Genomic DNA, 12,168 nt, shown 5'->3' on the forward strand with positions numbered 1-12,168 from the left:
CAACAATGTATTTGAGAGACCCATCACATTCACCCCCATGGTGTACCAGGTTCCGACTTTCACTGTGTCCCCCGCTGGTGTGCTTTGCTTACAGGTCCATTCATATTGTTGCGCTGGGGAGTGAGTGCCCCGGGGGAGCGAGGCCCGGGGAAGAGGCCATGGGTCAGGGCCAGCTCCAGGGGGGCCTGCTGTGGAGCTACTTGGGCCATGGAGCTGTGGCTGGAGGACCTGAGGAGACCAGTCTGTCCAACTCGGCCTTCATGGAGTACACATCCCGCGTGTTTGGAGACGTCACTGTGGTGGTGCAGGACTGCCCTAGCTGGGTGTGTGTGTGTGTGTGTGTGTGTGTGTGTGTGTGTGTGTGTGTGTGTGTGTGTGTGTGGTGAGTCAGAGGGTTGTTATGTAGGTTTGGCCCTGGAGCTGTTAGGGTGGGTGATTGTGTGGGGGGCTGTGATAGAGTAAAGGGAAGGGGGGCTGGAAAAGGGGGAGTACAAGAAATGGGGTTAGAGAGTGTTGCAAGTGAGAGACCAAATTACTTGCACAGTTCTGTAAGGTGATAAGAAATTATTGAGAGTTAAAACAGACAAGTAGGAAGACAATGACATCCTAATAAATGTCCCCTTCAGCGTCGTCCCCTATGGGAGTGTTTTATTTTTTTTGTAAATGAACTCAGTCCGGCATTTAACTTACTCTTGAAAGTTGTAATAGTAGAATGCACAAGGTGCAATTTCGAAATTGGATAGTGTATCATCAGTTTTTCTCTTGTCATTTGCATTTTAGTCATTTAGCAGACGCTCTTATCCAGAGCGACTTACATTTATTATTTATTTCGTCTTAAAATAGCTAGGTGGGACAACCACAAATCCCAGCTAGAATGTGGGGGTAGAGTGAAGTGCAAGTGTTGGTTTAGGAAAAAAAATAAGTGGGGGTGGTTGAGGTGGTTGAGGTGAGAAAGGGGATTAATTATTTAAGAAACTCTTTGAAGAGTTAGGGTTTCAGGTGCTTTTGGAAGATGGGAATCTGCTGTCCTAGCTTCAGGGGGAAGCTGGTTCCACCATTGGGGTGCCAGGATAGAGAAGAGCTTGGACTGGGCTGAGTGGGAGCTGCCCTCCCGTAGGGGTGGGAGGGCCAAGAGACCAGAGGTCGCAGAACGTGTTGCTTGGGTTGGGATATTGAGTTTGAGGGTGTAGGAGCAGTTCCCCTGGCTGCTCCGTAGGCAAACACCATAGTCTTGTATTGGATGTGAGCTTCGACTGGTAGCCAGTGGAGTGTGCGGAGGAGCGGGGTGACATGGGAGAACTTGGGAAGGTTGAAAAGCAGGCAGGCTGCTGTGTTCTGGATACATTGCAGGGGTTTGATGCACAAGCAAGGAGCCCAGCCAACAGTAAGTTGGCAGAAGTCCAGACTGGAGATGACAAGTACCTGGATTAGGACCTGCACCGCTTCATACTCTACAGATGTTGTAGAGCATGAACCTGCAGGAGCGAGTCACTGCTTTGATGTTTGCAGAGAATTACAGGGTGTTGTCCAGGGTAACGCCAAGGTTCTTTGCACTCTGGGAGGGCGACACTGGGGAGTTGTCAACCATGATGGAGAGGTCTTTGAGCGGGCAGGCCTTCCCTGGAAGGAAGAGATGCTTGGTTTTGTGAAGGTTGAGCTTGAGGTGGTGGGCTGACACCCAAGCTGAGATACCTGCCAGGCACGCAGAGATGCATGTTGCCACCCGGGTGTCGGGGGGGGGGGAGTAGTTGAGTGTCATCCGCATAGCAGTGTTAGGAGAGACCATGTGAAGATATGACAAAGCCGAGTGACTTGGTGTATAAAAAGAAGAGGTCATAGAACTGAGCCCTGGGGGACACCAGTAATAAGAATACGTGGTGCAGACATAGATCCTCTCCACATCACCTGGTAGGAGTGGCCTGCCAGGTAGGATGCAATCGAAGAGTGTGCAGAGCCTGAGACGCCCAGCCCTGAGAAGGTGGAGAGGAGGATCTGATGGTTCATGGTTCTCGAAGGCAGTGGATAGATCTAGGAGGATGAGAACAGAAGAGAGAGTCAGCTTTGGCAGTGTGGAGAGCCTCCGTGACACAGAATCGACCAGTCTCGGTTGAGTGACCCGTCTTGAAGCCTGACTGGTTAGGTTCAAGAAGATCATGCCTGACTGGTTAGGTTCAAGAAGATTGTTCTGAGAGAGATGATGAGAGTGTTGATCAGAGACAGCACGCTCAAGTGTTTTGGAAAGAAAAAAAAGAAGGGATACAGGATAAAGCATGCCTATCTATATAATGAATAGGAATTGGGTGGGTTGAGATGATTACATAGAAAAGCACTACACCTCTCTCTATAAGCTTCACTTATTCAAATGTTTTACTTGAACCCTAAATGGTTCTCAAGTAGATTACAAAGAAAAATTAATCCATTGTTTAAAAATTGCCTTTGCAGATTACCATGTCTCATTTTCTCTCTTTTTCAAACAAGCATTGCAGAGCTGGCAACAATTTAAATTTCATCCCCCTGAAAAGATAGAACAAATATTACAACAAATATTATAGATGAACTCAAATGTGCTGGTTGATAAAATACCTGTATTTATGAGAAAGATGTTTGAAAAGGTATTTTGTTCTTAAATTATATTGTATATTGGAATGGTAGAGTTATGTCCTTCATGGAGTTATCAGAATTGTATGGGAAGGTCTGCTCAATCCAAGAGTACAACCAATTGATTACAGCATTACCCCCAAAATGGAGGAGGCAGGAGGAGGTAGGGAACTGGTTTGTCTGCCCAATATAAAGGATCAAAACTGGCAAAGGAATAAAACTGGCATAAATAGGAAAGTATACCAGTTTCATTTGATGACCACGATGTTGACAACTGTGCAATACAAATTGCAAAGTAGTTGGGAAGAGATTTTTGATGTACCGATTCTATGGTACTTATGTATGAGTTGATATATAAAACGACACAAGATTCAAGACTTCATGCTTTTCAGCATGTTGAATATTTGGGGCATAAAATCCTCGAAGCTCTGCAGATTTTGTTTTGAGAATACAGAATCAATAGACCATTTATGTTGGTATTGCCCTCAAGTAGCCTGTTTCTGGTCTCAGGTTCAGGAATGGCTGAAAATGCATAGCATTGATCTAAAATTGACCCTAGAAATAGTACTGTTAGGAGATCTGGAGAGACTGGGTCAGTCAATTACTAATATACTAATACTCTTAGTCAAATTATTTATCTTCAACAACTCTGAATTCTATTCAATTAGATTGAAATTGTACGTTAAACATCACAGCACAGTTGGAAGATATGTTCCGTAGAAATCCGAAGAGGGTGGCCAGCAGAGATAGGTGGGATGGGCTGAGGGTTGGGATGTGGGTGGAATTGGAGACAAGTGGGAGTGGAGTTGCTGTGAATGATGGTGAAAGATAAAAGTCAAAAATAAAGTCAAAATAAAACATAGTAAAAAGTAAGCTTGAATGACATTGAGGGGCATTGTTTTAACAGCTAATGCCGGTTTGCCTGAGGCTGATGCCGTGCAGGTGTTTGTACACATGCATATACACACTCTCATTCAAATACACACATACACGAACACACACACACATGTAATAGTGCCAGACATGCATTCAAACATATACAGTTGGCATCGCTGTTATGATTTTAGTTGTCCTTGATGTCCTTTGTTTATTTTTATGTTTTTGCATTGTTGATTGCTGTTTTTCTTCTGCCATTTTCTTTTTCTCTTTGGTTAATTTTCTTGGTTGTTGGTGCATTGAGGGGTTCTTGGGGTGGGGAATGGAATTTATTTTATTTATTTTCTTCTTGGGGGGGGACTGTGGGAGGGGTCTCGGATGGTTGAGGGACATCTATTGGGGAACTGTGGGGGGATCTTGGAGGGTTTGGGCTCAAGTTTTGTGGCCTGGTGGGAGAACTGTCAATGTGCCCTTGAGCAGGGCATTGACCCTGGATGCTTCTGTGTGTCACTCTAAATGGGAGTCTGTTGGATGACTGCTGTGGTGTAGTTGTTGAGGGGCTTCACTGCAAGTATATTGTATGTTTATAAAGTAAAATAAAATAAAATAAAGTAAAAAAATAAATAAGGGATACAGGTCTATAGTTTCTGACGTCAGATGAGTCGAGTGTTGGTTCCTTGAAGAGGAGAGAGACATGGTCCATTTTGAAATGAGAGGGGATGCAGCCAGTGGTCAGGGATGAGTTGATGAGGGAAGTGAGAAGATCTCCAGAGATGGTTTGGAGAAGGGAGGAGGGGATGGGGTCAATCTGGCAGGTTGTTGGGCGGCCAGACCTCACTAGTCATAGGATTTTGTCTGGAGAGAGAGGGCAGAAAGAAGTCAAGGCGTACGGTAGTTCTGTGTCAGTGGGACCTGTGGACTCAATAGGCTGAGTGAATGAGGAGCAGATGTCGTCAACCTTTTTTTCAAAGTGGTTGATAAAGTTGTCCTCAGAGAGGGAGGAAGGGGGGGGGGTGGATGATTAAGAAGGTTTGAGAAGGTGGAAAATAGTTTCCTAGGGTTAGAGGAAGAACCTTGACATTTAGAGTGATAGAAAGTGGCTTTAGCAGCAGATACAGAGGAAGAGAAGGTAGAGAGGAGGAAGTGAAAAGATGATAGGTCCTCCGGAAGTTTAGTTTACCTCCATTTTCGCTCAGATGCCCGCAGCCTTGTTCTGTAAATTCGCAATGAGTCACTCAGCCATGGAGCAGGAGGGGAGGGCCGAGCCGGCCTTGAGGAAAGGGGGCAGTGCGAGTCACTCATAGGATGCAGAAAGGGAGGAGAGTACGGTTGAAGAGACAGAATCCGGAGAAAGGAGGGAGAAGGATTTAGCAGAAGGGAGAGATGATAGAAGAGTAGAGAGTAGTGGGAGATAGAGAGCGAAGATTACGACGGCGCATGACCATCTGGGTAGGGGCTGAGTGGCTAGGGTTGGAGAAAGGGAGACAGAAATGGAAAGAAAGTATTGATCAGAGACGGGGGAAGGGGGTTGCAGTGACATTAGTAGGAGAACAGACTCTAGTAAAGATGAGGTCAAGCGTATTGCCTGCCTTGTGAATTGGAGGGGACTGGGAAAGGGTGAGGTCAAAAGAGGTAAGGAGGGGAATAGAGAGATCTGGAAATGTCAGGAGGTTGAAGTCTCCAAGTACGAAGAGTGGTGAGCCATCGTCAGGAAATTAGCTTATCAAGGTGTCAAGCTCATTGAGGGACTCTCCAAGGGCACCTGATGGGCGATAGATGATAACAATGTTATGCTTGAGTAGACAAGTGACAGTATGGAATTCAAATGAGTAGATTGACAGGTAAAAGAGGAAGAAAAGACAAAATCTCCACTTAGGACAAATTAGTAGCCCTGTGCCACCACCGCGACGACCTGATGCTCTTGGTCTATGAGAGAAAACGTAGTCAGATGAAGAGAGAGCAGCTGGAGTAGCATTGTTCTCTGGGGGTTCTGTCAGGGCAAAAAAAGTCAAGGGACTGGGTAGCATAGGCTGAGATGAACTCTGTGTTCTTGACTGCAGATCGGCAGTTCCAAATACGGCCAGAGACCTGGAATTTCACATGGGTTGTGCGCATAGGATACACTAAATGACACGGAACAAAAATATAAACGCAACATGTAAAGTGTTGGTCCCATGTTTCATGAGGTGAAATAAAAGACCCCAGAAATGTCCCATATGCACAAAAAGCTTATTTCTCTCATAGGTTGTGCATACATTTGTTTACATCGTTGTTAGTGAGCATTTCTCCTTTGCCAAGATAATCTATCCACCTGACAGGTGTGGCATATCAAGAAGCTGATTAAACAGAATGATCATTACACAGGTGCACAAAATGTGCAGTTTTGTCACACAACACAATGCCACAGATGTTTTGAGGGAGTGTGCAATTGGCATGCCGACTGCAGGAATGTCCACCAGAGCTGTTGCCAGAGAAATTAATGTAATTTTCTCTACCATAAACCGCCTCCAACGTTGTTTTAGAGAACTTGTCAGTACATCCAGCTCGGCTCACAACCGCAGACCACGTGTATGGCGTTGTGTGGGGGTGAGCGGTGTGCTGATGTCAACGCTGTGAACAGAGTGCCCCATGGTGGAGGTGGGGTTATGGTATGGGCAGGCATAATCTAAGGACAACGAACACAATTGCATTTTATCAATGGCAGTTTGAATGCACAGACATACCGTGATGTAATCCTGAGCCCCATATTCTTAGTTTAGGTCCTAATGAATTGATTTCAATGGACTGATTTCCTCATATGAACTGTAACTCAGTAAAATTGTTGCATTTATATATTTTTTCAGTATTGAAGGGTTGCAGCCAAGGGCTGGGGAGTGTCTGTAAAGCCTGCAGGGAGAGGAGCAAACAGGGTATAGAGAAAACACATACAGTTGACAAAGCTACAAAAGAACCAAAGGAAATCATCAGAAAATACACTATATATACAAAAGTATTTGGACACCCTTCAAATTAGTGGATTCAACTATTTCAGCCACAAACAATGCTGACGGGTATAAAGTTGAGCACACAACAATGCAATCTCCATAGACAAACATTGGCAGTAGAGAGGTTGTTACTGACAATGGCATTTGATATTTTCAGTGGTATTGTTAACAAATACGCCACCATAAAGAAAATGAGAATTAAAAACTAGTTAAACCGTGATTTTGCAGAGTTCTCCACTTCAAGAATTGCATTTGGTGAAAGGTTCGGTGCATGCATACTCAGGCTGACTGACTATCGTTCAGGCAAATTAGAAATAAGTGCACTCAGGCTATACGGAAGGCCAAAGTTAGTTACTTGAAGGAGCAGTTCTCTCTCTGTGAGTCTAACCCCAAGAAGTTATTGAAAACGGTTAATGACCTGGATAATAAACCCTCCTCCTCACAGCTGCCCATGTCCCTTAATGTTGATGATGTGGCTGTTACTGACAAAAAGCACATGGCTGAGCTCTTTAATCACCACTTCATTAAGTCAGGATTCCTATTTGACTCAGCCATGCCTCCATATTAAGGCCCATGATTTTGGAATGAGATGTTCGACGAGCAGGTGTCCACATACTTTTTGTCATGTAGTGTAACTAGGGAGTAGGCAAGATAAGTGAGAGAGTGGTGTGGAGCCTTCCTCTCTTTCCTTCCTTGAATAACTTCACAGAGCAGTCTTTGTTTTTCAGACGGTCTTACAGCTGCTGCTGAGCAACCAGGGGAGACTGAAGTACTAACACTAATTGCTAATTATCTAGCAGAGGTGAAGAGCAAAGCTCCCAGTATTAATTGATGATTGCCTAGGAGAGGAGAAACCACTCCCCCTCCAATACAGCAACTGATTACCAAAACAAGTCACAAATTGCCCTGCACCTTATTCCTGGTTGATGTTATGAGCGGTCAGCAGTTCACACACCAAGTAGGCTACTGTGAAGTCAGGCAGCACTTAAAGTAGTTGGCCCTTGCAAACAAAAATACAGTACTAAACAACAACAGATAAAGACAAAAAATATACTTATCACTCCTGGAGATGTATCCTAGAGATATCAGGAGTCCTCTAGCTATAGAATGAAGCACCTTAGAGAGCTATTTATAACTTGTCAAAAATGTCCAGATCAACTAGGCATTGTCAGCTATGTTTTGTAGCTAGGTTTTTTAGCCCATATATTTTGTAGTAATGTTCAAGTCACTCAAATATCACGAGTACACGTTAGACATGGTAAAATGTATAGAATTGCAAGAAAATGTTTTAAAACTGCAACATTTTCTCTGCATCCCATGACAAAATGTGTAGAATGGCTGGAAATAGGGAGAGCTTTGTCTTCTCCACAACGGTGGCTAATCTTTTCCCTTTCAGGATAGATTTGATTAGTGGAGACAGACGGAGGTTATCAGGGGCCAAGCCAAGCCAGTCCAATAAGCAGGCAGGGAAGAAAGGCCTTTGTTTAATCACAAGACCATTGTCATAAAGGAGTTAGTGAGTCATTCTGTCAGCCACTGTTGATGTTTGTTTACCCGGCTGGCTTGATTGTGACGCGTGCTCTTGAGATGTGACCGCATTTTGAATTCCAAAACCGTTTTTAGCAGAGGCAGCGGAACAAATCTAACCACTTCTTCTCTGAGGGCATAGATGAGATAGCATGTAATTAAGCATACCACAGCTACTGTTACTATTTTAAATCTTTTTCCGGTATAAAACCTTTGGGGCCTGTTTGGTTTAGGCCAGACCTGGGTTCAAATTCTATTTGAAATCTCTTAAATATGTGGGCGTTGGCTTTAGCCTGCCTGGAGTATCAGATGGGTGGGGTATAACTTTTTGAGGCCACTCTATTGGTTCCTTTAAGACAGGCAAGCTGAATCAAGCACAACTAAGGAAATTGAAATTATTTCCAAAATATTTGAACCCAGGTCTGATGGAGACTGATTGCAAGTCTCAATTTGCATTTCTTTTTAGTCCAGGATGGGTCCTGGAAATGGCCCTTATAATGTTCATGCATGACTAATGAGATTGGTGTGTGTGTGGACAGGATCTGTTGGACAGTGACTGGGCCGGCGTGCGGAGCGTTCTAGAACAGGCTGACATCCTGGTTATCAAGTACTCGGTCAACGACAAGCTGGCCTTCCAGCAAGTGCGCAACGGATACGCCCCTAGACTTCGCCCCCTCCTACACCACTGGGGCATGCCTGTTATTCTGGTTGCTGTGGGCGCCCGCCTAAACGGTGAGATAACATTGGTCTATCCTCGACCACAACACCATTTTGTCCTGTTGTGTTCTTGTGCTATATTTTGTATTGCCGTGTACCAGTGACGGTCAGTGCCGTTTCAGATGAGGGAGGAATTTTTACATTTTTTATGAGCATGGCCTTATGTCTATTACAGCATATTGGATGACTGTCATTTATATTCCATTCACCCAGTTAAATGTAACAGCGATAGGTTTAGGCTACTACACTACATCAAATATTCCCTATACCCATCATGAGGTTGCTACAACCTAGCCTATGAATTAAAGTTTTCAACGTAGTTCCACACAGGTTGAGAGACACATTTGAGGTGACAAACCGTGAAACATGGACAGACAGTGACATTCAATACCGCCTTGCACACTCTTGCCTTCATCTAGCTAATCTAGGGTGTAATCATTAGCCCTACAGTTGCAAACAAGAGTTTCTATTGGAGAAATTCAGGTATGTTTATCCCCGTTTTGTGCCGTTTGCTTCTGTTGAAGAAACGTTTTTCAACAGAATTGGTGGAATGAATACACCCCTGATCACACGCACACACAGTTCAGTTTCATAGAATCCACATTGTATCCATTCTTGCGTCTACATTATGCACTCTCCTCCTTTCACCTCTTTCCATCGCCTGTGGACTTCAATGCACAACACATCAGCTTTATGGGACCAGGTGAAAAAACCTTTCCAAGCAAAACCTGCTACACACAGCCTAGATCAAATAAAATGTATTTATATAGCCCTTCGTACATCAGCTGATATCTCAAAGTGCTGTACAGAAACCCAGCCAAAAAACCCAAACCGCAAGCAATGCAGGTGTTGAAGCAGGTTGGCTAGGAAAAACTCCCTAGAAAGGCCAAAACCTAGGAAGAAACCTAGAGAGGAACCAGGCTATGAGGGGTGGCCATTCCTCTTCTGGCTGTGCCGGGTGGAGATTATAACAGAACATGGCCAAGATGTTCAAATGTTCATAAATTACCAGCATGGTCAAATAATAGGTCTGGGACAGGTAGCACGTCCGGTGAACAGGTCAGGATTCCATAGCCGCAGGCAGAACAGTTGAAACTGGAGCAGCAGCACGGCCAGTTGGACTGGGGACAGCAAGGAGTCATCATTCCAGGTAGTCCTGAGGCATCCTCAGAGAGAAAGAATTAGAGTGAGCATACTTAAATTTACACAGGACACCAGATAAGACAGGATAAGTACTCCAGATATAACAAACTGACCCTAGACCCCCGACACAAACTACTGCAGCATAAATACTGGAGGCTGAGACAGGAGGGGTCAGGAGACACTGTGGCCCCATCCGATGATACCCCCGGACAGGGCCAAACAGGAAGGATATAACCCCACCCACTTTGCCAAAGCACAGCCCCCACACCACTAGAGGGATATCTTCAACCACCAACTTACCATCCTGAGACAAGGCCGAGTATAGCCCACAAAGATCTCCGCCACGGCACAACCCAATGGGGGGCGCCAACCCAGACAGGAAGATCACGTCAGTGACTCAACCCACTCAAGTGACGCACCCCTCCTAAGGACGGCATGAAAGAGCACCAGTAAGTCAGTGACTCAGCCCCTGTAATAGGGTTAGAGGCAGAGAATCCCAGTGGAAAGAGGGGAACCGGCCAGGCAGAGACAGCAAGGGTGGTTCGTTGCTCCAGAGCCTTTCCGTTCACCTTCACACTCCTGGACCAGACTACACGCAATCATATGACCCACTGAAGAGATGAGTCTTCAGTAAAGACTTAAAGGTTGAGACCGAGTTTGCGTCTCTCACATGGATAGGCAGACCATTCCATAAAAATGGAGCTCTATAGCAGAAAGCCCTGCCTCTAGCTGTTTGCTTAGAAATTCTAGGGACAATTAGGAGGCCTGCATCTTGTGACCATAGCGTACGTGTAGGTATGTACAGCAGGACCAAATCAGAGAAATAGGTAGGAGCAAGCCCATGTAATGATTTGTAGGTTAGCAGTAAAACCTTGAAATCAGCCCTTGCCTTGACAGGAAGCCAGTGTAGGGACGCTAGCACTGGAGTAATATGATATTTTTTTTGGCTCTAGTCAGGATTCTAGCAGCCGTATTTAGCACTAACTGAAGTTTATTTAGTGCTTTATCCGGGTAGCCGGAAAGTAGAGCATTGCAGTAGTCTAACCTAGAAGTAACAAAAGCATGGATACATTTTTCTGCATCATTTTTGGACAGAAAGTTTCTAATTTTTGCAACATTTGGTAGATGGAAAAAGCTGTCCTTTAAACAGTCTTGATATGTTCGTCAAAAGAGAGATCAGAGTAACGCCGAGGTCCTTCACAGTTTTATTTAAGACGACTGTACAACCTTTAAGATTAATTGTCAGTATCAACAGAAGATCTCTTTGTTTCTTGGGACCTAGAACAAGCATCTCTGTTTTGTCCGAGTTTAGAAATAGGAAGTTTGCAGCCATCCACTTCCTTATGTCTGAAACACAGGCTTCTAGCAAGGACAATTTTGGGGCTTCACCATGTTTCATTGAAATGTACAGCTGTGTGTCATCTGCATAGCAGTGAAAGTTAACATTATGTTTTCGAATGGCATCCCCAAGAGGTAAAATATATATTGAAAATAATGGTGGTCCTAAAACGGAACCTTGAGGAACACCAAAATTTACAGTTGATTTGTCAGAGGACAAACCATTCACAGAGACAAACTGATATCATTCCGACAGATAAGATCTAAACCAGGCCAGAACTTGTCCGTGTAGACCAATTTGGGTTTCCAATCTCTCCAAAAGAATGTGGTAATCGATGGTATCAAAAGCAACACTAAGGTCTAGGAGCACGAGGACAGATGCAGAGCCTCGGTCTGATGCCATTAAAAGGTCATTTACCACCTTCACAAGTGCAGTCTCAGTGCTATGATGGGGTCTAAAACCAGACTGAAGCATTTTGTATACATTGTTTGTCTTCAGGAAGGCAGTGAGTTGCTGCGCAACAGCCTTTTCTAAAATTTTTGAGAGGAATGGAAGATTCGATATAGGCCGATAGTTTTTGATATTTTCTGGGTCAAGGTTTGGCTTTTTCAAGAGAGGCTTTATTACTGCCACTTTTAGTGAGTTTGGTACACATCTTGTGGATAGAGAGCCGTTTATTATGTTCAACATAGGAGGGCCTAGCACAGGACGCAGCTCTTTCAGTAGTTTAGTTGGAATAGGGTCCAGTATGCAGCTTGAAGATTTAGAGGCCATGATTATTTTCATCATTGTGTCAAGAGATATAGTACTAAAACACTTGAGTGTCTCTCTTGATCCTAGGTCCTGGCAGAGTTGTGTAGACTCAGGACAACTGAGCTTTGAAGGAATACACAGATTTAAAGAGGAGTCCGTAATTTGCTTTCTAATAATCATGAACTTTTCCTCAAAGAAGTTCATGAATTTATTACTGCTGAAGTGAAAGCC

General features: G+C 44.3%; 1 protein-coding gene across 3 annotated transcripts in view; it reads left to right on the forward strand.

Moving 5' to 3' along the window:
* rhobtb3 (Rho related BTB domain containing 3) overlaps positions 1 to 12,168 on the forward strand; it is a 33,812-nt gene that overhangs the window by 1,025 nt on the left and 20,619 nt on the right. For all 3 annotated transcript variants that reach the window (XR_016497422.1, XM_090241815.1, XM_090241814.1), the window contains exons 2-3: positions 95 to 323; positions 8,525 to 8,717. Coding sequence is in view for 2 of the 3 variants with exons in the window: in XM_090241815.1 (XP_090097941.1) it covers positions 95 to 323; positions 8,525 to 8,717 (422 nt within the window). In the remaining variant the exon portion in view is untranslated. The remainder of the gene's footprint in view (positions 1 to 94; positions 324 to 8,524; positions 8,718 to 12,168) is intronic.

This window comes from Oncorhynchus mykiss, chromosome 7 (assembly GCF_057628025.1).
Source record: "Oncorhynchus mykiss isolate SJ-2025 chromosome 7, ASM5762802v1, whole genome shotgun sequence".
Classification (NCBI taxonomy): Eukaryota; Metazoa; Chordata; class Actinopteri; order Salmoniformes; family Salmonidae; genus Oncorhynchus; species Oncorhynchus mykiss.